Source organism: Leuresthes tenuis, unplaced genomic scaffold, assembly GCF_036924035.1.
Source record: "Leuresthes tenuis unplaced genomic scaffold, fLeuTen1.0.hap1 SCAF_19, whole genome shotgun sequence".
Lineage (NCBI taxonomy): Eukaryota > Metazoa > Chordata > Actinopteri > Atheriniformes > Atherinopsidae > Leuresthes > Leuresthes tenuis.
The window spans coordinates 12,292,051-12,319,543 of NW_027325373.1; the positions used below are offsets into that span (position 1 = coordinate 12,292,051).

At 44.3% G+C, this 27,493-nt stretch overlaps 1 protein-coding gene across 2 annotated transcripts; it reads right to left on the reverse strand.

Annotated features, from left to right (window-relative positions):
• Positions 1 to 971: 971 nt before the first annotated feature.
• ric1 (RIC1 homolog, RAB6A GEF complex partner 1) lies at positions 972 to 27,152 on the reverse strand. 2 transcript variants are annotated; one of them, XM_072371246.1, is made up of 27 exons: positions 26,542 to 27,152; positions 21,963 to 22,070; positions 14,473 to 14,552; positions 13,488 to 13,595; positions 11,221 to 11,366; positions 10,996 to 11,132; positions 9,988 to 10,076; positions 9,342 to 9,430; positions 8,337 to 8,481; positions 8,109 to 8,157; positions 7,731 to 7,901; positions 7,413 to 7,625; positions 7,057 to 7,095; positions 6,558 to 6,668; positions 6,282 to 6,371; positions 6,012 to 6,172; positions 4,872 to 5,010; positions 4,669 to 4,785; positions 4,180 to 4,587; positions 3,763 to 4,074; positions 3,442 to 3,600; positions 2,939 to 3,075; positions 2,558 to 2,838; positions 2,188 to 2,400; positions 1,893 to 2,070; positions 1,612 to 1,800; positions 972 to 1,522 (listed from the first exon to the last, which is right to left on the reverse strand). In XM_072371246.1, the coding sequence occupies exons 1-27, from the start codon at positions 26,680 to 26,682 to the stop codon at positions 1,210 to 1,212; spliced, it is 4,323 nt and encodes a 1,440-aa protein (XP_072227347.1). In that variant the 5' UTR covers positions 26,683 to 27,152; the 3' UTR covers positions 972 to 1,209. The 2 variants fall into 2 exon arrangements, with proteins under 2 accessions (XP_072227347.1, XP_072227346.1); XM_072371245.1 differs by having other exon boundaries at positions 9,988 to 10,079.
• Between the last annotated feature and the right edge of the window lie 341 nt (positions 27,153 to 27,493).

Genomic DNA, 27,493 nt, shown 5'->3' on the forward strand with positions numbered 1-27,493 from the left:
GTTTGTGCGTTCAGAAATCGACACAGAAGCACAGAAATGAACATAATCGGAGGGTGATATGTATGTTGGGCTGGACGAAGTTTAAGTCCTCATCAGAGGATGATGGAGAAATCAGTCCGTCAATCCAAAACGACACTGAAGCCTCACTCCTAACACTGCCGACGAGGGGATCAAATGGCGCTCTGGTAACGCTGGATAGGTCCAATAATTAAAAATACCTTTAATAATACATTTACGATCTGCAGCCCTGAAGATCGGGAGACGCATTTAAAACCTCGCAGGTTTAGACCAACTGAAGCCACGTTTAAAAGTAGGATAAAGCATCATAGGATTTGGTTTTTGTAGCGTGTGTTTATCTTTCTTTCTACCACAGCCTTTAATCTAGTGAGGAAATGGTCAACACTGATCTGCTTTGCTTGTTGTCTGAATACTTGGGCCACACAGTGGGGGGGGGGGAGGAGAGGACGAACAGTACTGATCAGTGGTATGAAACTAGTTTGCTTCGCAAAAGTGGATTCCTCTCAGAGTTAATGTAGACATCCTGTTACCTTTCAGAAGTTACACAGAATTCATATCATGAGCATTTGTCACAGAGGGACAGTTGATAGAAAAATAATCTAATTTGTCCTGATACATTACATTATTGAAAAAGGTATCAAAACATCTTAAAATCGTGAGGTATGAAAGTATGAAACACCTCTTTGTGCACACTTTCTGTAGGCTCAGACACACTTGGCGCATCTCGTAAATGGTACACGACTGAAGCTTTGTTCTACAATATGCTTAACGATGTAGCACGATGATCACCGCGACTCTTTGAACCGATTCTCTCAATCTTTGCATTTATCCAACGAAACGATGAAGTTTTCTGTCTGGACAGACTGGAATTAAAAAAAAAAAAAAAACATAAAAAAAAACCATAAAAGCCCGGTGCTTTCATGTGACGCAGGTGACCTTTTTTTTTTCCCCCCTAACAGCCCGTTGTGGTGAAATGTTAGACGGGAATCTTCAGACTGAACCGGGCTGCCAGTCGAGCAGCTGGTAGCTCAGTATCAATGGGAGGCTCTGCTTGAAACAAATCTGAAGGTTGGATAATACTGACTGTAGTAAGAACCTGCAAAGAGAGGTGCTTTTTGTGCGTCTATTTCCAGTCACCCCCCTGCTGCTGCTTCCTCTCTTTCACTCGGACCGACGCTCACAGGCTGGCGTTCAGGACAAGGTGCAGTCGTAGGTTCCCTCCTCCTCTCCCTTCTCCTCCGTCTGTTCAGGAGGGCAGTCCTCAGCGGGGGGGCGGGAAAAAACGGCAGGTTCCAGGGAGGGCAAAGCCAAGCCCAGCGGAGTTGCTCCTCCTCTGCCGTCTTCGGCCCGAGGTGCCACAGCTCCTCCCAGCCCTTCGGAGCCACCGAGCTTGGTGCTCTGGCTGGTGGGCTGGAACGCTTCGGGCTGCGTCTGCTCAGACGTCGACTCCATCAGCTGCTGCAGCTGCGGCTGGATCAGGTTGAGAAATGGTTTGTATCCCAGGCTGGAGACGTCCAAGAAAAAAAAAAAAAAGTGTAAGCGAGACAAAACTAGGAACACAACACACATCTGTACAGGACATGTCGTACCCACCAGTCAGTGGAGGCCCACGTATCGACGGCCAATAAGCCGTTTTGGATGCTCTGAACAGTTTCTGGAGGGACCTCTGGGCTGTTCAAGAAGTTAATCACCTGCTTGATGACATTTGCATCCCGCAGGATCAAACCAATCACGACACACCACTCCAGACAGCCTGCCTCCATGAACACATGGAGAAGGTACCTTGAGGGTCACAGAGAGGCGCACGTCAAAAAGAAAATCAGCTTTGATTTTTATGTGGAAGGGAAACAAATAATCAAACCAGACCATCTCACCTGAGCTGCACCTGTGACTTGTGTGGACCTTTGTTGGCAAGCTCCATGGAGATGTGCTCCAGCTCGGCCTGGCTCAGGCTCAGAGTGGAGGAGTTCTCGTCGACCATCATCCAATCGCCATCAACCACCGAACTGGTCTCTGTCAGATCTGTGGCCGAGCCGATGCTGTACTCCTCAACTAGATGGTTGAAAAGAAAAGGCAGCTTCAGTTGATGAAAGCAAAAAATTAGAGCCACTTTATTTTTTTGTATTTCTGTGGTTGGAAGAGAGGCGTCGACTGCCCGGGTCTTGTTACCCTTATTGGTGAGAAGTGACAGAAAGGCGTCGTGCGTCTGTGGCGAGTGTTGGTCAGAGTGAGCAGACGAGGCTGTGTCCATGTCTTTGGACCTCTGCCCGAGCCCCTCCATCCAAGTGTGGTTGGGTGGAGCTGTCGGAGGTGGTGCCGTGTCCATGTCGCTGTTCAGCAGACTGTCCGCAGACTGCGACTTCAACAGCCGGGGGCTCAACACTTTGAGGAATGACAAAAACTATGAAAAACCGGCTCACAAGCTGCTAACAGCTATATATAGACTCATAAGCTACTGTCCGCTATCATGACTTTTTTTCTCTTTTCAAAACCATGTCGTCATTTCTTGCCTTAGCCTCTTATCCTGTGGATCGCTCACCTGTGCGACAGCGTCCGTTTTTTAGTGGTGAGCTGAGGCTCCCCACCGGGATCACAGGGAACGGCCAGAGGAAATCCTTGTGGAGTCTTTTCAAAGCTGAAACGAAATCCTCCACTCGGGCCACGCGGTTTCGCTCGCGGCACAACCAGCCGATGAGCTCGAAGCCCAGCTGCGCTGAAAAGCACCCCAGGTCACGAAGGCGGACCTGCTCCAGGAGGTGTCGGGCGTGGCGCCAGAGCATCATGTCGATGTACATGTTCTCTGCACACTCCACGTCTCGACTGGCATGGACAGAGAAGATGGAAAAAGTTAGAAGTTGCGCTCAGACGCATAATGGTAGTAAACGCCACCTATGTTTGCTAACTAAGTGTGCGTCTGTACCCTTTGGCAGAGGCTCCAGTGGGCATACTGAAGGTCTTCTGCAGGTTGAACTTTCCTGTTGTGATGGAATCTGCTGACTGAGACAAGCTGATGCTGCGATTCCTAAAGAACTCGAAACCTCCGGTAGAGCTGGGCTCCTGAAGAAAGATCCTCATGTTCAAAGGGTTTCTCATCGAAGACAAGACATCGAAACTTAAACACTATTATTATTATCATCAAATGTATAGATGTAAATGACACATACAGAATAACCGTATCATGTATGAGTTCTAAGTAAAGCATCTATGTCTCTCACTCTGCCGTAACCTCTCATGCGAGTTTGTGTGTCCTCAGATTATATCACCTAAAGGCAGAGCCGAGCTAATCTGCATTCATGATCATTCAAAAACAAGCTGTGCTGCTTGTAGCTCACGCTGGACTTGCTTTGTTTCCTCAACTTGGTAGACACAAAGGGAAATAAAAGGATACAAAAATGTGAACTGAGCTGATTTTGAGTTCCTCACCTGAGTAGAAGGTGTTGGGGGTGGAGTCTCCATCTCCCCCGAGCCAATTGCTTTGAGGAATCGGATCATGTGCCGGCAGAGGTCCCACTTGCCCTGTTCAAGTGCAGTGTTGAAGAGAAGAGTCGCGTGCTGTCTGCTAACCGCCGGAACCTCCATGTTCTTAAAGGGAGAAGAAGTCAGGGAAGGAAACACCTTTAGTCACAGTGCAGTGATATGGGACGAGAATCATATCCTACATTTTTGTTCCTTCAATAATCCCAGCATTGTGTATGTAATGGTTAACTGAACAGGTGTGTGTGTTTCTTCACTCCCAGTCACTACCTGCAGTATAATTAGATAGGAGGCTGCTGTGTCCAGATCTTGAGCCATGAGACACTCCTCAAACAGATCCTTGGGGTTTCCCACGGCTGCAAACAGGTAGTTCCACAGGGCGTACTCGGTCTTCCTGGCACAGTGGACAATGGTCTGGAGGAAGAGGGGGAACTCCGTGATGAACTTAGCCACAGTGGGCAGCAGAGGGTCAGGTATGGGCTCCCGTGACGTTGCCTCTTCTTCCAGTACCACATGGACCATCAGCTCCATGACATGAGGGAAGTAGGGGAGGGAAGCACACGACTGAGCCAGCATCAAAGCCTGTAAGGGGGAACATTGAGTACTTTTAACTGTTTGTACTGTGACAACTGTACACAGAATACAAGCAAACACTCCTTTTCTAAGCAAGTACGATGCTTCACATACCTGTTCGCCCAGGTTGCGAACCAGCAGCTGCCTCAGGATGTGGTGGAGGTAGATCTGGGAGGTCCTCTCTACAGTGCAGTAGGGGAACAGAGACTCCAACGGCTCTGACGAGCCCTGCAGCCCGTCGTAGAGCACGGTCTCATTGGTTGCCCCCAGCACCAGGGCGTCCTCAAACAGCACGGCCAAAGGGTAGATGTTGATGTGGAAGGGCAGCATTATGCGCCTGGAGAGGAACGAGTGCGGCTTGCGATGGTCTCTGGGAAACAGCGGCAGCCACACTTTCATTCCCGCCTCTCCGCAGGACAACCACAGGGCTTCCAGCAGGTGGCGCTTCTTCTTGTTGGAACGACAGGTGGTCCACACATTTTCCACGCACTGGGCCAGCACGACGGGAGGACAGAATGGTAACTAGAGAAGAAACGAAAAGTGTTGGAATATTTCGTTAAAACTATTTTTTTAAAAACATCCAAGAGAGGGGTTTGGACTCACCAACTTTTTGTTGATGGCAGGTGTCTCTTTCTCTCGTACCTGTGGTCCTGACCGGTCCCTCTGCAGCATGATTAACTGGCCAGCCAGATTCAACATGATGCTCTCTGCCATGCAGGCCTGACACACACACACACACACGAGGTATTCACATAACTCTGCTTCTAGCACACAGAGTATTTTCTTTGGGGGTGTTTCTGTCGTACCTGCTGTGGGGCTTTCAATGTGATGCCAGTCTCTGTGCGCACAGATGTTAGCGTGACAGAGACCACGAGAGCTGGGTGAGGGATGTAGCGAGACATCGACACTTCCTGCAGCAGCTCCACAGAGGCTGACGGGTTAGGTCTGGAAGCAAGCATAAGTTCACTGATAATTAGTCAAAACCCCAAGACTCCATGCGAGTGGAGACCACCTCACCGGCCACACTGGTTTGTTCTGTCCTTCACATAGTTCCTTATCACAACAGGAGTGTTTCAGAGGCAGAACACTCTGTCTGCCAGACTTTCCCTCACACTCGTCTTTCTCCAGTGTTTTAACTAGAAGAAAGATCTGTGGCGTATCACAAGATCAGTTGCTGGCGACTTATCGTCCGCAGTAAATTCCCTGTCGGGTTGGCTTGGGGAATGTTGATGAAGTGATACAACTGGATGTCTGCCCTGGGTGTTTCACTTTGAAAGACGACCTGCTCTCAGCTGTTTCTGGGTTTCTGGCACATGTGCTCATGCAGCTTGCTGCATCTTCTGCCAAAAAACCTGGACCTGGAGTTTAAAAGCTGCTCCTGGGATTCCCCTGCAAATGTACCAGTGGTGGAATAATAAGCATCTCGTTGGTTGATCCTATGAAGGAAAAAACCTTGGAGGAATCCATAAAGAAAAAAAGAAAAGAAATGCCTCAAATGAAAAAAATTAAAAAGCCGGTGTAAAACCAATCCCCACCGGTGGGGCTGTAGGCACTAAAATTACAAGCGTGCTTTGGCAACATTTGTGTAATTGCTCTCTTTGGCAGAAAGACAAGATAAAATCTTAAAACCGTATCTAAGCTAGAAAAAAAAGCAGACTCAGTCCTGCCATGCGATGGGTTTTAGATCAAAAGCTTTTTTTTTTTTAAGCCTCTTTTCCAAAAGGGAAAATGTAGCACTGTTACCTAACAAAATCATGGCTATAGTTAGAAGGGATAAGTATGGACAGGTTAATTCCCACTAGGTTATTACAGTGGGTAGATGTTCGTATACTTCAGTCCACAGGCATAAAAACGGTCAGAAAAGGTCAAACAGATTAGAATAAGGCGAATTTCAGTTTTAGAGTTGAGAAGCTACGGCTGGATTATCATGCGAGAGAAGAACCTACCTGTCGTTTCTCCTCTCTATACTATAAAGGCAGATGGAGCAGTCGGCTCTGAACAGGATGACCATGTCTCTGAAGACGTTTAGCAGCAGAGTGTCTGAGTGCAGCTTAGTGACCGAGGCAAAGGCGTTGTCCAGGTTAGAGGAGCGTTGATAGAGCCTCAACTGGTGGCAGCAAAGAAACAAAAGGGGGAGACATCATAATGAGGCAATGACAACTTCAACCGGATGGGACTCATCAGAAACAGTGGGGCAAACTGTGCTTCACTCTCACCTGCTCTTGCTGGTCTGTAAAATTGTAGCAGGCCACCACTACAAAGTCCTTCCACCAAGCCAGTCCTCCGGTCACCATCATGTTCTGCTCCTAAAGCAAACCGAAAACCATTTGAACTCATTTCAGTACAAAATAGCAGTACACAAATGCAGTTTTAACTTATTTTTGGCATATTATCCAAAGTGGAGACAATTATAAGATTTGAGAGAAGGCTCTTTTTTTTTCTTTTCTTTTTTTTTAAATAACTGCACCAAAGCCAATCAGAAAGCACCGTACCTGAGTGATGTTCCCAAACAGCTTCCATTTCCTGGTGTATAGGGAGTAGTGTGCAAAGCCCCGCCTGCCTGCTACAGCCATGCATTGGCCGGCTGTGTCAATGGCTGCGAACTGTAAACACGCACAGAGTAAACATGTGTTGGAACATGGGACTTAAAACAACCCATTAAGCTACTTCATAGCAACCTGTAAGGACCCATTTTTAGCCAACAAAAAGGAAAAAAAGATGAAGATCCAGAATGACAGCATATCAAAAGTTGCTTGGACAAGTTTAGTCGTGTGAAGTTATGCAAGTTATGTTGTCTTCTTTCCCTTAAAAGGTTTCCGAGTCGTTTTCATCTTTCTTTGTGGAAGCTGCAATTTTAAACATCTAACTGAGGTGGAAAATGTTCCGAGCAGTCTGTCGACTGTTCATATCCTTTGTAAAAGTTTCTGTTCCAATCAGCTGTCCTACCATTTGAGCTGGTGGAACACAAAGCAAAAACATTCGTGTACTTACCCGTATAGGCCAGTTGCTCTCTAGGTATGTGCTGTGAATCTATTGATTGGAAAAAAAGAAAAGAAAAAGCTGCTGAGCTAACCCTCATACACACACACACACACTGAAACTCAACTAATTTAATACTGCTTTACTGTTTAAATTAATGCACTTTCATCTCTAACAACTCCGGAGGTGTACAGGTAAACAAGGACAAAGAGGAAGTCTTTTTCAAGATCCTAATCTAACGTGATGTTATGTACCATTTCTTAAAAATGGCTTTCTTGTAAAGTTTAGAGATAAATTCTCAGCTTCTGTAACAGAAGGCCTGTGCCTTCAGTGCTGGCTCTCTGCTGGTGTCGCGCACAGACCCTTACCTGGACCACATGCCAGTGCTTGTGTCCCAGTAAAGTGCTGAGTCCCTGAGAGAGGGGGGAGTCGGGGTTGGGGGGCTGGTGCAGCGGGCTGCCATCGTGTGGATGCATGTGTGTGTGCGGGTGTGCGTCAGAGGTGCTGTGGATCTGCGTCGGGTCGCCACAGGTCAGGTAGAGGCGGTCTTCACCATGGAGCAACACCTGCTCCTGGTTGCTCTGTACAGCGGAGAGGCGAGCAAGCAGAGCATGAATGTTTTATGCGACTGCATGTCTTTGTGTGTGTGTGTGTGTGTGGCAATAAGTTTCCACTGAACCTCTCACCGTGCAGGGGTTGACTGTGAGGGCACTCTTAATGAAGTGGAACTGCAGTATGCCGGCCTGCAGCGAAGGTTGAGGAGGAGAAACCATGTCCACATCCTGCTGCTCCTCACGTCTCCTCCTGTCCTGTTTGTTAGGGAGCACCCACAGGTGGTAGCCCTCTGCTCCCCAGCACTAGAAAGGGGAAGAATGCAAGTGTCAGTACACAGATGACAAGCAAACCGCATTTTTCCATTAAGAGGGGAAAAAACAATGAATGATTATTTGATAGCTGTGGCTAAGAAGCACCAAAACAACTCAAACTATAGCATTTACCAAACAAATGCTAAAGTTTTCACGTTGAAATGCAGCCAAAAAGCAACACCGAATAGATAAACGTACCATAGAGCTGATTTTAAGGGGGTCTTTCTTGGTACCATCAGATCGATACCTAGAGGGAAGTCAAATAAAAACAAATATTCACAAAAAAAAAAAAAAAAAAAAAAAAAAAAGAATAGCAAGGAAACTGTTGCTGAAAATAAAAACCTCTGTAACACGAGTCAGTCCTGAACGTAACTGGCCGTATCAAGTGAGGTGTTTGGAGCTGTGTGCGCATGTGTGTCCACTCACGCAAAGTCTTCTCCCAAAGTGCAGATGAGCTGAGCGCCAAAGACACTCCAGAGCGACAGGCCGCCACACTCCCACGTAACCATGGCAACGCTATAGTCAGGTGACCAGCAGATGAGCTTGACAGGGCCTGTCTTGTTATAGATGTCTACATGGGCAAAGAGTTCAGGGTCATGTCGTATGACAGCAGATTGAAATGATCACTGCTGTGTGTAAAATATCGACTAAACGACTCATCATCGGAACAGGAAAACATGTCAAAGTCTTTTTTTCCGGACACACAGAGTTCATTCATCCATTAATACTTGTTGCATTTGTTCCTCTGAAAGGCACCAAGCCAGAACAAATCTTAAATTACTATCAAGTGAAGACAAGTAGGATAAGATCAAAGCATTTTGATCTTTGATCTTTCCAACAAATGATAATCTTTTTCCCACCCAAATCATTATTTCTAGCATTATGCTCAAGGCAGCATATTATCCAAATTAGCTGGGGGCAAAGCAATACTGTTGCTAAATTTGCTTTTCGGACTGAGATAAGCAACCTTCAGCATTTTGTTTCTTAAGCAAAGAAGAAAAACGCTGCATGCGAGTGAAAACAATCTTCTGTGATGTCATGTTTGGAATAAATCTGGCTCTTTCGCAGCCTAAGTGACATATCATAGATCATACAGTAAGTTGGAAAAAAAGAAGAAAAAAAAACTTCTGTTAACATGGCGACAGACAGGCTGTTCACCCACTAGGGGGAGCTGTGATATTGCACCCCATTACACGAGTCTGACTGAGACAGATGAGAAGGAGGAGGACACAACTCAAGAGAGATGCAGCTGAAAGAAAGCAAGCTAACAGGCGTTTATGCAGGATTGAGATAAGATGAGACATGTAGGTGGAGGATGGAAATAGCAAGCACATTTCACTGGGCGTTGAACTTAAATTAAAACTTTTTTTTTTTAAATTGCTGAACCTGAAAGCAAGACAGAAGGAAAGAAAGGGAAGCAGTAAGCGATACCTGGGTAGTGTTTTGGTGTGAGCTCCAGTTTGTGGGACAGCTGCATGAATCCTGTTGTGGTATCTATCATGTAAACCAGCACCGAGCCACTGTGATGAAATCGGAAAAAAACAAAGGAGAAAAGACACTATTTAACAGCTCTAATGGGCTGTATCACACATCGGAACTGGCTACTTCAAAGATCAGAAAAGGCTTGACTGCACCCACACATAGTTCTACAACAACAACACAAGACTGGAAGAATAAATCTCATGGCTGAAACTGCTGTCCACTTACATCTTAGTTAACCTCTGACTGTTTTTAACAGCTACATCTATCCAACAAGAGTTTGTTGCTTTTTTCTCCTTTAAAAAGTAAAACTACTCTCGACAAGAGGATCTTCCTTCTACTTTTAAAAATGAAAAAAAGGATTGGAGAATGAGAATAGGAAGCTGTCCAGAGAGAAAATCCTGCCAACCTGGCAGATTGCATAAGCCTAACCCTAACCCTGACAAGCACACTCTAGGTAGCTTCTGCAAACACAATCTGACAGATTCTCACAGAGGACACTCACCACATGGACAGCACTGTGACACACACAGGCAAGCAAACACACCGGACACTGTATTGGAAATATATAGACAGGGAGCAAGACAGCGTCACAGACCTGGCGCAGCCAAAAGCCATCAGTCTGTACTTGTTGTTGACAGCCACACAGGTGCCGTCGTTCACGTCCGCTGCCCAGACTCCCTGCAGCTGCTGGACACACACACACAAACAGGTTTATGCTTACCGGATGGTGCCAGTTAGCAGATAGCAGGCGTGTGATTATCATTAGACTGCTTGCTCGTGATTTTGACTTGACATTTATATCGTCATGGTAACCTCGACACCCACAGCCCAGTTTTGTGGGCATCATTTTCAGTCAAAATGCTAATGAAAAGCATCTTAGGATCCTGCCAAGAAAATGATGCTGCGAGTGCCGAGTTAAAGAAATATGTCCTACTTATAACATAAAATCACAATCAGTTTCAATAATCCTTCTCTGTAAGTAGTTTTGTGTTGTTCCCCTTTTGGGAAACACGCAGAGTTGCTGCTGCAGCAATCAAGGAGGACATTTCTGAGGCAACACGCTGTTCCCTCTCTTATCTTAAAATTTACATTCAAAAGCGAAAGAATACACTAATGTTACATTTATCCATTTGTGCCTTTCAATTTGTCTCTTTTCTACCGTCTACAAATAAAAACATGTTTTTTTTGTATATATTTCTGTCTACACGTGTATAAAGTTGGATTTTCTTTTTCACAGTGGGGCTCGGGGAAACGCTTCATATATACAGACATACAAACTCTGGAATCTTAAATCTACATGCTCCAAATCTTATTGGCTCTTTTCACGCAGACTGTTGTTGCTCCTCTTAAACTAGCAGTGAAGGTGGTCAGAAAAGTCAAATCTGCATGTAGTGGAAGGCGCTGCGTTGAGACGCCGACGCTGTTGTCACGCTTCTGTTCCTGAAACACCTACATGTTTGAAAGCACACACACTGGAACGGTTGGATCAGTTTCCTCTGTTTTGTAAGAGTGAACAACCAAAGCGAGTGCAAACATGGCGTTTTCTGTAGGACTTTCTTGCAGGAGATCAGTGAAAAGGGCTTGTGTCTTTGGGGGAGCTTACATCTGTGGTGATGGTGCTGCTCAGCGGTGTGATAAACCCGAGGCGTCCATCGCTCAGAACCACAGCGAAGCCGTCGAGAGTCACACAGTACTCCATGCAGTGGATATATACCCCCTCCAGGTCCAGAGAGGGACCACCTACATAATCACACACATGCGTGGATACGTTTGGATAACTCTGAAATGCTGTTGTCATTTTTCTCTAAACCATTTCGACTTCTCTAACCTCGAGCAGACTGCAGGTCTAACGAAAAAGGGATGGTAGTCAGGCAGATGGCCTGGCGTCCGTTGCTGCCCAGCCCGTCCCAGTGCAGCACATGAAGGTAGCCGTCTGCAGTGCAAACCAGTAAGTCCTCCTGGAGGGACTGCAGACTGGTGGGGAGAAGAAAAACCAAAGAAAAAAAAACAGAAATGAGCATTCAGGTTAAAAAGAAATTGATTTAAAGAAAAAAAACAAAACAGGGAGGAGTCATTGACAAATGGATTGGTAGCTAAAATAAGAGGGAAAACTGTGGGCCATTCATCATCCAGCTGTGCCCTGACCAGTTGCGATGTAGCTGCCAGTGCCTTGTCTCCTTACACACAAGGGAACAAACAGCCCTGTGTTTGTGTGCGTGAAGCACTTTCCTGTCTTTGAAAAAGTGGGAGAGGTTTAACACAACCACAACTAAGAGAAGAACGACAGAAAGTGGAGAAACGATGAGGAGGAAAGAGTGTAAGCACAGTGTACCGAGTGTGGAGGAGGCAAAGTCTTTTACTGCGGCTTCACAGCAGGAGACACCCACTCATCTCCTGTACAATCAAGCTGTGCCCGTCAAATGCCAAGAGTGCTCTCATTCAGATGACTAACCCATCATCTCCGTCGGGCGGTGGACAATCGGCAGATGAGCGCGGGGATGTGAAAGACGACGTGAAAACGCGGACAAAAAGAAAGCTGCGGCAGCAAAAGTTGTTTGTCACTCAGTGAACAAAGACGGCGAGCTCAAAATGTGGGCGAGAGCAGGGGAGGCGTGTGATGGGACCAATAAGAAAGACTAAAAACAAGTTTAGAGCAGTACGCTAGCTCTCATCTGACAGTGACTGCACTGGCACCGCTGATGTTAAAACGCGACTTCATTAAAAAAACGGTGTTTCACCACAGAAAGATCGCGAAATAGTGGCGAGAATGGGAATGACTTTTTACATAAGCCGATTTGATTCTTGATTAAATGTTGGATATGTATAGAAACTGTCAGAAAAGTGTCACAATTCACAATTAGATCCATAATGACGTAGGCCATTGAGATTTAAAAATGGAAACAACTCAAGTTTTAACTCTAATTTTGCAGATTAGCTTAAAAAAAAAAAAAAGAGAGATGGGGGGGGGGACGAGTCAAAGTAAAACTTAATATAGTGTGGAGATAAAATGGAGATGACACATCTAGAAAGTGTGAGAAGAAAACAGTCATGAGGGAACATGGCGTTCAACCATTCTCACACCAACAACAAACAGAGTAAAGTGGAAGGGTTGAATCGGCATCTTCAGACCACACTGGGACTATTATTATGGGTCTCATTTGAATCAGGTATGATCAGGCACCCCGATAGGCACTTTTCCATTTCTGCCCATTCATGTGCTTCCCTCTGAAGGTCTGCCTTCCCAAATGACAGCCGAGGAGCTGAGCTTCTCACTACCAAAACTAACTTTCCGCTGTTTTCAAGCCATTATATCAAGTCAAATGTCTCATGGACCCACAAAAACACTGTCAGGTGGATGGTAAATGTCCACCGGTAATCTGCTTAAGCGAAATCAATGTGAACAAAGTTCAGCACAGATAAATCAGTATCTTTGGATAATGAAAAGCGATAACATACAAAGCTGGGGTAGCATTGATTTAGTTTTGATGATATCATTTTCAGAAAGTGAGTTTTTCTTTTTGTGGGCTTTTAGATGCCGTCTTTGTGGCCTCTTCGACATGAAAACAAATGAATCTGTACAGCTGCACGTGTGCAGGGCTCATAAAGAGTTTTGTTTTTTAATGACACACCAAACAACTGTAAGTGTAAAAAAAACCAAAAAACTAGCTAAATTCTCTGGGGTTACTTTTAATTTAGGGGGGATTTTAATTTGATACGGTGCAGGAAGTCTAAAGTAACAGCTTCATGGGGTAACTTTAACAAATTGTTTCCAGATTCAAATTCTGTGCCCCAGTAAAGCTTAATGGAAAGATATATATAATCTTTCTTTTCGAATGGATGAAAACTTGCAATGGAAAAGACATCAGAATAGGGCTTTGCAGCAGTGAACCTACGTACAAGCACTAATAATATTCATGCCATTTGCTTATAGTTTGCAGGAAGCACTTAAGCACATCCAGATACGCTGTGAGTAAATGTTTTGGTTGTTTCTGTGGGTGTGTGTGTGTGTGTGTGTGTGTGTGTTGTAGCCTGCGTGTGAGCTTGATGACCAATCTGTAGCCATAACAGACGAAGAGATTCCAGCAAAGTGTTCACCTGGTAATGGGAGCCTCCAGATCCACAGGCTTCTTCATCTCCAAAGACAGAGCAGGGGCACATTGCTCCTCCTTATAACCCGGGGTCACCTTCACTCGTGGACTCCCTCTGCGCAAACACGCAAATACATTGTTTCAAATACACACAGAGTAGTTGTTTTACTTTTAGTTGCCACTAAAAGGCCCACATATGAACTTCTTTTCAACTCATGGAGCTGACAAAGAGCAGCGGATTTGCCCCGGCTTGTCCCGCTTCTGCTGGCATGTTGTCTAGGAATTCGATTCACTGCGAGCCACACAAACCTCACACAACCTCTTGAAAAGTGGACGTCTCCGAGCATGTAAATTAGATTCAGAAAGGTTTCAGATCCTTTCACTTTCGGTATTATTTACGACTTTGTAGGTTTCATTTTAAACTGATGCGTTTCATTTGAAGCTCCTTAACCAATAGTAATAGTAACACTCGGCATGGTTTCATTTTTTTTAACTCAGTGTATTTTACATACTTTTCTCGAAACTAAAAACACGGTAAAAGGTCGTGGCTTCTGACTCATAAATCATTGGACTTATACTGGGATGTCCACTCATTCAACTGATCAATTCAGACAACACATAAATACAGCTTTTTTTAAACTTTTTGCCTTTTTTACATTTAACCTCTATCAGAAACATATAGATAGACCTGGTTGTCTAACAGGTTGTTAGATGGCTCTTGAAGGCAGCTACAGCTCAGTCTCTGCTGCTCCCCTTACCTGAGCCTCTTTAAATCTAGGCTAAAAACCTACTTATTTCAGATGGCTTTTAATACCCAGTAGTATGGTGACACTTTTATCTTATCTTATTCAATTTTGCTGTATTTTATTGCCTTTACTGTTATTTTATTGTGTTGTGGGCTGTGGGCTGTGGGCTGTGTAAATAAATGACATTTACATTTAAGCATGAGCTTTATTAATCTATGCGTGAGCTTTAATGTGTGCTGCACTCACTTTGGATAGACAGGCTCATAGAGGTACTTTTCATCTCCTCCACCCAACACATCAAACAGGAGGATGTAGCCTTTGGCAGTCTAGAAAAAGACAGAAAAGACATGAAAATAATGTTTTCATCATTAGACGGAACTGAGGGAGAGAGCAGGTGTCGGGCCATACAAAACCTTATCAAGACAGGAAAAGTGACAGAAAGATTGTGCAAATAAACATGAATGTGAATAGAACTTTTTAAATAAAGTCAAAGGAATTCAAAAGGTCGTAACAAAATCTGCAAAGCCGCCCGATGCTTTTTCAGGCAACGAGACGCAGACATAATGAATGGGAGGGAAGACTAAATGTGACCGATGGAAATGACACAAATAGCCAGCTCCACACATCGCTGAGAGAACTAAACGGATGTGAGGGAACACGGTGAAAACATCTGAATAAAAATAAACAGCTTCAACATTCTGTTGAAGGCCAACAGCTGAGTAAATAAATGGTAAATGGACTGCCTTTGTGAGACATTTCTCTATTCTTAATGTCCACTAAAAGGCCTTTGCAGTCCAAACCACAGCAACATGCAGTATTTCTATCAGTTGGGTGCATATCATTCATATACTGACACACCAGTAAACACAATTGCATGTGGGGTTCGGAATCCCAAGTAACATCGACACGACTCGAAGAACTGGACATTAAACCTGAGCTTCCAATTTGTGGAAGACCTGCTACGTCTCTGCTCTACTTCTCAGGGAGCAACCCCTGCTTCTGGAAGTTTTTTGTCGAGTTCTGTGTCGAGACTGAAATGATCACAGCAAAGACTGGATTTGACTGCAGAATAATTATTTTCCTGTGTTCCTGTGAAGTGGGGAATGGAAAAAAAAAAGTGTCGTTGCTAGTTTTTGCTAATAAGAGCTATGCAGTGTTGATTGCAGGAAGGATTCCTCAGATGGTGTCAACACAGACACTATCACCCTCACTGCTGGCCTCATCGGTGACACATTAAACAGGGATTGGATGGTGGCAGGCGGGTAGAACAGTTTCCAATGCATGAGGGTTAAACTACTATTCCTCTCAGAAACAAATTCATCCTCATTTCAAAACAGCTGATCAACAATGAAAGAACTACAACTGTGCGAGGGCACAGAATGCAGTCGGAGAACCTTCTGGAACCAAGCCTTTAGACTAAAATATGAGGCAAAACTTGATCTAGACTCCACTATTGACATAACGTGCCAAGGTGCCAAGAAAATCCTTTTGCTCCGAGGTTGCATAAATAAACTAGCCTCTTATTTCCATTTTAGCTCTATATCAATTCTCTCATTACAACCACTGCAAATCTGAACTCAAGTCCTTTTTCAATTGACCAAAAGACCCTCTAACACCTACAAGCATCTGGCTTTTGAGTGGCAGTGTTTAAGTCTTTAACGGACATTCAGTCCTGTGTCAAATAGAAGCAGCAGGTATCTATTGTCTCTGGCTCCTACTGGCATTCATAGGAAGACAACACCCAAGTGTTCACTGTAAGTTTTAACGAGGGCGCTGTGCTGGGGACTGCAATAACGGACGCATCTCATTTTTTTCCTCCACTGAAACACACACTTACCTACAGTAATGTCTCACACAGAGGATCTGACATTAATAGCGGATAAAAAGGCGATTTTGCCTCTTATTAGTCCTGCTGTGTGGGTTAACTTCCACAATCTGGGCAAATAAGAAAAATTAACTAGCTTACTTAGCTCACGAAGACGTGCTTATCAGAAACTGTTGTGCAACAGTCTGTAGGAAGAAGTCTAATGCCTTCCCTTCATGTTGACTTAACTAACAGGCTCGTGAAAATTACTGGACGTAACTCCAGTTCTGTTGTACATCGCGGCCCTGACAAAGGGAAAGGTTCATTGCCTCGTTACAAGCGTGTAGCCGTGTATAAAACATCCATTACTTTTGCTGTAAAGGTGGCATAGCAGGTAATGTGGGACTAACCGGCAACTGCACTTCAAAAGCACGCCAATTACAGGAAACAGGGGGTATCAAAGGAGGGAAGGGGAGGCATGGGAAATCCATTTGTCACCTCAGGACTAACTTCAGCAGTGCTGCTCCCTCTCGACACCTCTTGCCTTTCATCTGGAGCTTGATCACACTGAAACATGAAAGCATTCACACATCCATGCTGTACATGGGACTATGAGTCAGGCTATTTCAAGTCATCACGAGGAAAAACTGCGGATGAAAGGAAAATTAAGCCACAAGGAAGATGCAGCCCACGTTTCCAGCACTCTTTGTGCTCTAGGTATGTTCACACATGCGGATATAATGGCACAGGAAGAGGCAGAATGCCAGTCATTGTCAACTCAAGTCCCATACAGAAGCAGGCATTGAGATCTGCAAGCAATCTGTGGCTCTGCACAGACAGAAGTTGAAAAGGTTGTTTTTTTTGTTGTTGTTGTTTGCGTTTTGTCACTAATGGGAGCTGCAACAAAGCGCTGCGGCACCTGAGACAAACAAAAAGTGCGGCACTTCAGTTTCTGGTATGAGTCTGCAAAACAGGGCGAATCTCCAGAGCAGCTGCCTCTGTCGCGATCAATAAGCTCGCAATCGTTCAGCTAAAAAGTGTCCGAAAATATCTTGATTACTGAGCAAATACTCTTATGCATTTCAGAAGAGAAGAACATGAAATGACTCATTTAATGCTGATGTGGGAAAAAAAAAAAACCCAAAAAACTAATAGAAACAGAAAAAAAAAAAGAAGCTGGCTCCAATTCAGTTTGCAGGCAGAGAGAAAGAGTTTGGAAGGGCAGAAAACGGCAAGTCAGCAGAAGAGTATGCACAGTGTGTGATGGCGTTCTGAAGCCTCTCTTCTGCGTGTCTAAACAGGCCCTAGAAGTGAGGCAGCACACACACACACACACACACACACATCTGAAGGCTTGAGGATATTCTGCAATGGTTCCCTTAAGTTAAGTGCCCCTTTAAAAACAGTAACTGCTCACACAAAGCAGAGACATAACATGCAACTAGTGAGAGGAAATGAATGCAGCTGTGTTTTGTAGCTAAATGCATGAAGAGCGAACGAATGGAAACTGTGCAAAGGCAGAGCGCAAACGTGTAAAAGTGCTCCGAAAGGTGTCAGCAGTCAACTGAGGCATCGAAGGGAAAAAAAAGCCAAAGACACCTCTGACAAACTTAATGACAAACCGTGTGCAAGCTTTGATTACAGGAGCGGAGAAGATGGCAAAAGATCAATCAATCAGAGTGCAGTTACTTTCACATTACGCTCTCTTGTTCACCCATAAACTCTCACCTGGAGCAGAAGAGTAAAAATCTAAAGTAATGTATGGACTGCTGCACGGTGGAGCTACGCCTACAGCTCGATGTGGCCGTTTAATTTGACCACCACCCTGGGAGAGGGGCTGAGTTGTTGCCTCAAGTAGGTCAGATGGAGCGCCGCCGCTAATTAGCTGATTTTCAGTCGCAATTTCTCACGCGTTTAGCTGTCTGAGAAAAAGGAACACAAAGAGATCTGAATGAGAGCAGCACTGCTGGGAATTGTACCGTATTAATAATAAACTCTCACGCTTGACTGTTTTAACAAGACGATGCAAACAGATGGAACTTTGGAGCACGTTCGGAGCGCCCTGGCCCATTTCGGTTCACGAGAAAAAACGTTTGTGCTCTTTATTTTCCCTCAGCATTCACTCCGCTGACTCTCCCAGAACAACTGAGAACTAGATTTTCTTCTGATCCTAACCCCCCCTCTTTAACCTAAAATATGTAGATCAATGCAAAGTACTTGAGTGCAGAAGGGTTCTTGGTAAATGAACAAACTCTTTGGTGGAAACGCTTTCTGGAGATCTGCTGTGCGAGAGCCTTAAAAACAGAGAGGGAACACTTTGGCCTCGGAGTGATCCCAAAACACACATAAGAGAAGCTAAATGGAGAAAAATACCCCCCCCCCCCCCCCCCCCCCCCCGTTTGGAGAACTCGACAACTTTATGACTTTTCTGCCTCAAAAAATAAGTCCATCCCTCTCATTCCATCAGTCGCTTCTCTTTATCCCTCAGTTTTTCATACAGACACATGCACGGGGCTAAAGATAGTCCTAACCATGGTTTAGGAGGGCGATTACGTTACCCATGAGGTCTGCAGGGTATGTGAGCAGCCTAACATCTGGGAAACAGCTGGTATTTAAAGTGAAGACTACTGCCTGGACAGAGCTGCTCTTCATTGTTCTTAGGTCCAAGTCAGTGCTCTCTGTAATTAAACAACAATACTAAAGCGGGTGTGAGAAGCTGTGGCTTCTTGCCACATTGCCAGTGGAAAGTAACTCCGTTAAAGTGCATTTTTCTGTATCGTTTCAAATGTCAGTTTGTTGAGAAATTTACGAACCATACCGTATATATATGAAAGAACAGAGGCGTCACAAAGTCTAGCTGAAGTGACATCATGATAAATGAGTGGTCTGCTGCACATATCCAGATCATCCCATCGTACTCATTTCTTTTGACTAATTCCTCACTTTGAAAGTTATTCGACGCATTGAGATTGCTGTGTTAAGCAACTTTAAGGTCATTTTCTTCACAAACTTCCTTTGGGGTTTCCTAATTGATGCCAAAGCAAACAAACATTTAGCTCTAAAGACTTCCAGTTTGAAAAGAATTTCTAAACAGCAAACAGAAGAAGTAATAATTAGAAATAGAAAAACACCTCAAAAGACGCAGGAACAGCCTCCAAAGGGGAATATCAAATCAGACAGAGCGATATTGTTCATAATTAGAGCAGTGAATAACGTTTAAGTGGCATTAAAGACGCATTTCCAATGTCAAAGGTTGAACACAAACACAGAATGCTTCCTATCAGACAGAACCAGTCAGAATCAAAGTGTGCGTTTGAGCCCGGGTGGAGTGCACCCTGGTATTTTAAACCCCAGCACCTGCTGCCTGTTGTGTTAAGACGAGGCGAGCACGGGACTAAGCTAGACTCGCCGCCTTCCCAGAAACATTCACGGCATTCCTTCATGTATTCTTTGGCTTCGCCACGAGAGGTGCAGACGACAGCGAGGGAGGAGGAAAAGAAAGATGAGCAAATCGCTAGCAACAGGCCAAGAGGATGATGAACTCTGGGGGGATTTTTTTGGGACTTTTGAAAGGATAAGGACGCTCTATGCCAATATCACTCTGAAGCTTTTATTTCTGCCTCTAATGCTGAAGGACATTTAATCAAATAATACAAGACAAGTACTGTTTAACTCTTAAAAGTTGTTCAACTTGACCTCGTGACATTTGCACAACAGGCTTGCGTTTGCCCCGGTTGCCCTTTAAACACCTGACGGGTGGTGTTTTGGGACAAACATGCATGACCCACTGGCATACTGACTCCTTAAGTCACATTTGTGTCCTTGAAAGCATTTCCCAGCAATTAAACTCCTTAGACCGCTCACGCTTACAGAGCACTGTTAAATAAAAAGATAGTGAAACTTGGTGCTAAACAAAGCTGCCATCAAACCATTTGCAACGTCATGTGAAGTTTTAACGATCTGTTAATCATATACATTCTCTTTAAGCTTTACACATAGCCAACTTTTTTGAAAATGGGGGCTGTAAATACCAAGAGATGTGAAAAACCGAGATAATAAACCCAGACGACAGACGAGCTTAACACACTCAAGACAGCAGATATGTGGAGTAGATTCGAATGGATGATAACTGTGAATCATAACTCCGGCCGTCTTTGGTGCTGCGGATTACGCGACCTTTCAGAACCCGAGTGACTAATTTTGCTGACCCTTGCCTTGTGTGCAATTAGTCAACGTGACATCTGTTTCCCCTTCATCGTGTCGGTAGCTGCAGACGCAGAGCGTTCAGCGGAGAATCGCAGGCAATGAGGACGAGAAAACAATGTCCGTCTTTGCCAAAAGTGCTCCGTCATGGTTTTGTCAAGGTGAAAACATTTGGGTTTAACAATGTGTGTTGTTAATACATACATCCAGGTGTAATACACAGCCTAAAGGCTACTCTGCCCCAAGATGGCCTTCAAAATCTGCTATACGAGTCTATAAAAGTGAAAATTAAATCTTATGTCACTAATTTTCATAGGTGGTCATTATCAGGGACATAAACGTAAGAACAATGCAGCCATGGCAAAAAAAGATCTGTATATAATAAAAAAAAAAAAGAAAGCGTTTGTGTTGGCTCACATGCAGAAAGATGCTGGCAAGAACACGGTCGTCCCAAGACTTGAAAAAAAATAAATAACTCACATCTTTTAAGCTTTGTAAGCTGATGAATCGTATTTTTGGTTGTTGTTTGTTAAGCCGACTGAGGAATGAGATGAGACAAAACAAGGTCCTGAGGCTTGAGATTTCAGGAGGATTTAAACAGATAAAAACATTCCAGAGATGTTGTCTGTGTTCCTCATATCAAGTACACGGGTACGTTTGCACACAAAATTACTCCCAAGAGTAGCTTAGACGTCTCCATACAACTTTATCTCCTTCCTGTTCAGATCTCATCCACAGCTGGTGAGTCAATGGCGACTGATAAAACCGTAGTGCGATAACTTAAGTTCAATGATCAGCAGTGGACATAGTGTGGAGGTAATGTAGATGAGTAAAGTGCAATCAGAGCATTCAAACATTCTCTGAGACAATTAGTGGGGTCAGACATCATTAAAGACTCGCCTACTACGGAGTATTTGCTGCTTTTGGCACCTTGGCAGTTCCTTCCTGTTTAAGCTGTCCTTCACACTGGCATTAACTGATATGTTCTTTTGCAGTCATTTTGTAGCACATGAACTCAAAAGCGTCACAACACAGCCAACATCCAGGAGACGCAGTATTCCTCTGCGCGATCCGCCGCCCGCTCTGAATAACAGACATTTTCCTCCTCGTGTCTGAAAAGAATTCAGCATTTGCCCCTTTTCGCTGCACTGTAAGGCACTATGGTAACAAGGGAGCTTGACAAAATCCTATCATCAGACATGGATTACCAAAGCGCTGTCAACCCAATAACTGAAACGCCAAGAGTAGTAAATCAATTTGGCAAAAACGGAACAGAAAGAAGAGCGGACGGCGTTTACGACGTGCTGCGGAGGGCAGAAGCCAAACCGTCGACAGAGAACTGGAGACGAGAAAATAGGAGGTGATGAGAAAACCGTTGAGCCACACAGCTTTTCACTTGGTGTTAAACAGCCCTTTAGATGACCGCAGCACCGTCCAAAGAAAGCTGGGAATGCAGTCATTTTCCTTTTAGCTCCTCCATACAGATGTGGGTGGGTCATGTCAAGTTTTCCCAGCAACATACAGTCCCTATAACATGTGTGAATATTCACCTGAACTTTGCAACATGCGGATAAAGGTGGAAATTCCTGTAAAAATGTCTTTGTGAATAACAGGAGATGACAGTAAAAAAAAAAAGCACCTGGTAAAAACATCTGTACAAACAGGATATGACAGGAGACACGGGCCTAATCAGTCAAAGTGCAAACATGGTGACCGGCAGAGTACTTACAGCCACGGCTACCATGGAGTCGTCTGGTTTCCATTCTGCCTTCTGGTAGAAACCAAACTGGGCCGCCGCCTTTGCAGACTCGATATAGCTGACTATCAGAACGCTGGGCTGTGGGCGAGGGAAAAAAAGGGACACGGGAAAGAAAGTTAGCACTTTAAAAGGAAAAATCCTGCAGGTCACAAACATTTCACTGTCGGTAAAACTTATGTCACATGATGTCACATAACAGCTCAGTCCAACGTCAAGATGTGAATGAACTGCGATGGTCCACAGCGTGAGCCAGGTGGAACTGATACGGACAAACTGGATTTAAAACTGACACGTGATAAAATGGTGAGTCTATGTAAAGCCCAGCCAGCTTTTCCTAAACACAACAACGTTTGCTAGTTCTGTTGCCTAAATTTAATCAGTGATGACGAGACAGAACAGCAACTGAACACAAACGCCTTAAAATGAAGACTAATGCTAAATTCAATGTAAAAAAAAAAAAAGGGTTAAAATCACAGCAGCACGCAAAAACTAAAAAAAAAAAAGAAAATAAATTCAATTCAACCTTTTATTTTACCTCCCCTGAGTCTGTGAGGAAGCACAAAGTCCCACATGCTTGAGAACTGTTCTGCTGCAACTGAGAAATTAGCAAGTGCCAAAACAGATGTTGAGGAGGAGCCGCAATATTTGACAAGGCTCGACTCTTGGAGTCTTTCATTTGTGGCTTTTGGAACCCCCTGCAGATGAGTTACAGTTGCAAAGCTGCAAAGTTTTTTGGTGTTTTAATCTGAAAAGCAAAAGTTGCACCTACAATTAAAATAATACTTAGAATTATGTATGTAGATGATGGAAAGCTGTACGCGTCACCATTGCCGTTGAATGTGGCAAATGCAGCTGTGTGCTGTTAATTCAACTGAACTTCCATCCTTCCAAGCTCCACACACACACAAACACACACAAATAAAACTTTAGGCTGCTCGCTGCCCTGAATGCTTTAAGTAAAGAGTGAGCTAAGAGAGGGCTTGATATTACAGGAAAAAACTAGGACCATGCGTGTTGGTCAGGCAACCAAAGCAGAAAAATGAGTCCAGTAACTCGAGCCACACTGATATCAAGCCACCGTAATTAGAGAAGTGGGTTTAACAATTCCTGCCCAACAGTGTCCCTTTCAATTAATTAAAATTTAATAGCGCCACTGGCCAGGAAACAGAAACCTCTCTTCTCTTCATGAGGCCCAAAAACTCTAGTTAAACCGGAAAGAAGTATTAGCATTAAATCAAGAGTTCGCACACAATGACAGATACAGAACATATACGTGAGTACAACTAATGTTTTCTTTGCCTGGACCTCAAACTCAGAAGACAAGAAACGAATAAGTGCAGGTAGGTTAAAGCATATTTAAATATTTATTCAAGGTTATTACTGGAGCCAAACTGACATTTCACTCTGATGACATTATTGGGCAATAATGGCCAACAGTGTATGTTTGCTGAATGTCAGCACTGATATGAAACATATTTTTGTACTGAACAAATGTGTAAAAAGTGTTTTTAAAAAAAAAAGAAAAAGAAATGGTGTCACCATATTGCTTACTCTGCAGAGTGTTTCTGCACTGTAGCCGAATCCACATCACAGCTACGCACACTGAGGTGTACAGTCAGGCTACGCCTGTACAAAACTCTGCAACTGGTTCGCAAACTACACCGACCGAAAGGGAATAAACAGCGGCCCAATCATTTTTCTTCTTTACATCAACTCCAACATCGTGTCGTCTTAGCGAGCCGATTTTGTTGCGTTTAGCTGCCTGACCAAACACACTCAGTCTATTTGAGCTCATATGTGCTGAGATGTTTCCAGAGTCCCCACCCTGATTATTTAGGTGTGCTAGTCAGGTTTTAACGAGCTTGGTTTTGTGTCATTTCACACGCAGACAGATGTTTACATGCGTTTCCAAAGTAAACGTGCTTACTGTGTGTTGACGGTTCTAGTCACTGCATCAGAATCACAAATGCAATATAAATACAAATGCTAGTTGGAAAATTCAAGAAAACACTGAAAAAAAGATGTATATGACCAAAAGAAGTCTCTTTAAAAGACTTACATGATCAATAAGTACTAATCAGAAGCTTGAGCGATAAGCTTCCCTTACATTGAGAGTCTGTTTATGATGGGAAGCACATTGTGTGTTGATGAAATGAATCAGCATCAGGACACACTTTCAAATTACAAACGCATGCTTAAATTATTGCATCATGATAGGTAGAGGGCAGAATTATGTTAGCTACACAATGACAATGCAGAAATCCATTCAACACACTGAATTTTATGCCACAGCTCTGCTGTTAAACTGGATTTGCCGCTTATGTTTGCGCGAACAAATGCAGAGATGAAGCCCTTGGGAACACAAATAAAACCCGAGCCTCCATCACTGAGCGATTCTTCTCCCGTGATGTCTCACTTCTACTTATAGACAGGCAGACTTCATTATGAAAGAGGGGAAGCAAACTATGGCCACATCCTGTGTGCGCCTCAGGAACTTAAGAGTGACCCTGACCCATTGTTGCTGCATCGAAATAATATACAGGCCGCATCAAACACTGTTCTAAACTCTTGGTTATCAGGCCAAATGACCTCCTCTTCATTTAGCTGTGGAAAGATTTTCTTAACAAATGAGAGCAGGAGTGCACGGCTCTAAATGCTCAAAACACAGATCTCTACTGGTAATTCACGTCTATTCAGCAGTGAATTGATCAGTGTCACCTTCTATAGTCCCACTCTGTACATCTGGGTATGATTTCATCCTTTATTCATGGATATATCGGTCACTCCAACAACTCCCCCGAGCATAACCCTGGCTTTTATTTGACATTTACCAGTAAAGCACCCACAGCTCTGCTATTTATTTACGTAGCTCTTTTTTTTTCAATTATTCTGGTCAGCCAAGTGTCGGGCATTACCCTGCACCTAACCTCACAAATACGTAGCCTCTATACCAACAAATTCAGAGCTCGATGCTGAATTGGTTTAGCCAGCTGACACGGACGGCAAAGGGCTTTACAGAGTCCAGCTTTAGTTGAGGAACTACTCTCAGCACAAGTCACTTTTTGATGAAAAGCTAATATTTTTGGCTCGTCAAGGTGACAGCAAGGTGCGAAGGTGCAGTGTTGAGTGCAGCCTCCCTAAAATGTTGCCACATTCACCTTTGAAAGTATTTTTGAACTGAAGCACACATTACCCCTGATTTAATCTGATCAATGTTGGAAAAGGCAGCAAAACGACCGGATTAAGGACAGCAGGCCCTCAAAAACCCTCTCTGCCACACGTGCCCTCTCCGATAAGCCAGCCAGGGGGAGCCAGGCCAAACATCGCCACAGCTGGAACGACTGATCCGGATAGAGAGGGATGGGAAGCAGGATGGGGCCATTTAGCTTCCACCTGTGGACATTTTTACTTGTAGCTAAAATCTGGATGCAAGAGAAACGAGTTGATGACGTGGGACCCAACTATGGTGGGCCGAGGGGATAACTCTGTTTGCGTTTGTGATATTTGATGCCCGCACTGAGTCAGGGTGGACAGACAGTGTTGAAATGCTTTTTACGACTTACGCTACACTGAATATACATTCAGAAAGTTATATATTATATTAGATGATCAGCAGTCCCGTGTCAAAAGCAAACGAATGGAGTCTTACAGCAGCTGGTGAGTTTAAACAAACTGACCTCAGAACTGCTTTGGCTAAACTCCACCAGCGTGTTTACATCCCCAGCAGCGACAAATGAACCCTGAAAGCTACAGAAACCTCTCACATCCTTATTCTGCTCAGTGTTTCCTCGCTTCTCTTTTGCCAATAAAAAAAAAAACAAAAAAACGACCAAGTTGTTTTGACGCAAATGTTTTTGGCCACTTGACCTGATTGCATACTCATACTGATTTTAGACAATTTCCCTGAGGACGGCACCGAACATCTACATGTGTCTTGTAATGGGTAACTTCAATCCTGAATAATGAGCCTCTGGCTGAAAAGTCCAACAAAGGGAAGTGATAAGAGATGATTTGGGAAACACAGCTTTATTACAGCCATCATGAAATCCTCCCCTTCCTCGTTTATGAAGCAGAAAGTAAAACTAAAGAGATCACAGCTTATGTTTATTATCTACCTCCTGAAAGATCTTATGTCAAGTTTAACTCGGTGTTGCTCATTATGAATGTTGGTTTTTAAGTCTTAAGGAAAAAGAAAAGCTATTTTGTGGCGAACCGAGGAAAGAATGTGAGCCACTCTGCTACTCCTTTGTGAAGCTCTCATGTGAACGGATCTAATCAAACAGCACTGACGCACAACAACGTCACCAGCCATTAATGCCATAGGTGTACAGGTGAAAACGGGAAAAGCCTCAGGTTTGTAATAACTCAACGACACCGCTGTTGCACTCCTTATTTACTGGCAAAACTTTTAGGGAATAAACAAAAGCAAACGCGCAGCCAGCTCGCCACGCTGCGTACTGGGCGCATCTCGAAGTGAAAGTTTTTGACGAGTCAGCTGGGTTTATGAGCACGTTTGAGCCGAGACTGGCGGCTGTTTATCTCAACTTACCCGGCTAAACCAGATGCTGAGCTGCGTCTCTGACAGAAGGGCGAAGTAGAACCTCTGGGAGCTGGGCTGGATGTGGAAGGGCTCCTCTTCACTCCTCAGCGGACAAAGCAGCCTCCGGGGCCAGCCGGTTAGGAAATACATGTCGGCTAACTCGGTCCGCCTCGACACTCCACAAACAGTGCGGCAATGCCAGATCCTCCTTGAATAGTAGTGGAGGTTAACCCAGGTGACTCATGAGCGGTTTTATCCGTGAAAACAAAACCTTTGCATTTACCCCGCGTTGGCACTGTTCGTGCTATAAGTCCGCAAATGCCATATAAACAGACCCAAACAGCCGATGGAGCTACACGACTAGCCCCGGGCTAGCGTTGGCTTTCCAACTTGAAGCTAATGAGCGGTCCAAGGGAACCACAGTGTAACCGAAAACAAAAGCAGCCAAATCTGTAGCGTCACCATGCAACACCAAACAGCATGCTGCGCGCGACAAATAGGTCGATAAACTGTCGATCCCGGTGCCGTATCAATTCTGACTGTATCTGGACCAGTGGCGTTTATTGACGGCTAAGGGTCCGGTTTTAAGTCCACTGTGCCTCACCGTCGCCATCTTTACAAGAGTCTATCTGACTTAACGCTGGTTGGCTAGGACGGAGAAGTTTGCGTCGTGTTGATATCTGACGTCACCTCTGTGTTATGTGAACGCAGGGTTGTGATGAAGGCAGGATGGCTCGACACTGACACCTGGTGGCAAGAGCAAACTGTAACTGCAAACTGTGCTATTATGTCATTCGATTTGGACTTGTGTGAAGTGGGCTAGAACATGACTATAATGAAGCATCGAGGAAGTTTGAGTGAGAGGTTCACGCTCTCGTACTCTTCATGGAAAACGCTTGGTAGGAGTTGTCTTTTAATAATAAATACTCTGCGATTGCGCTCCATACCAGAAGGGGGAGAC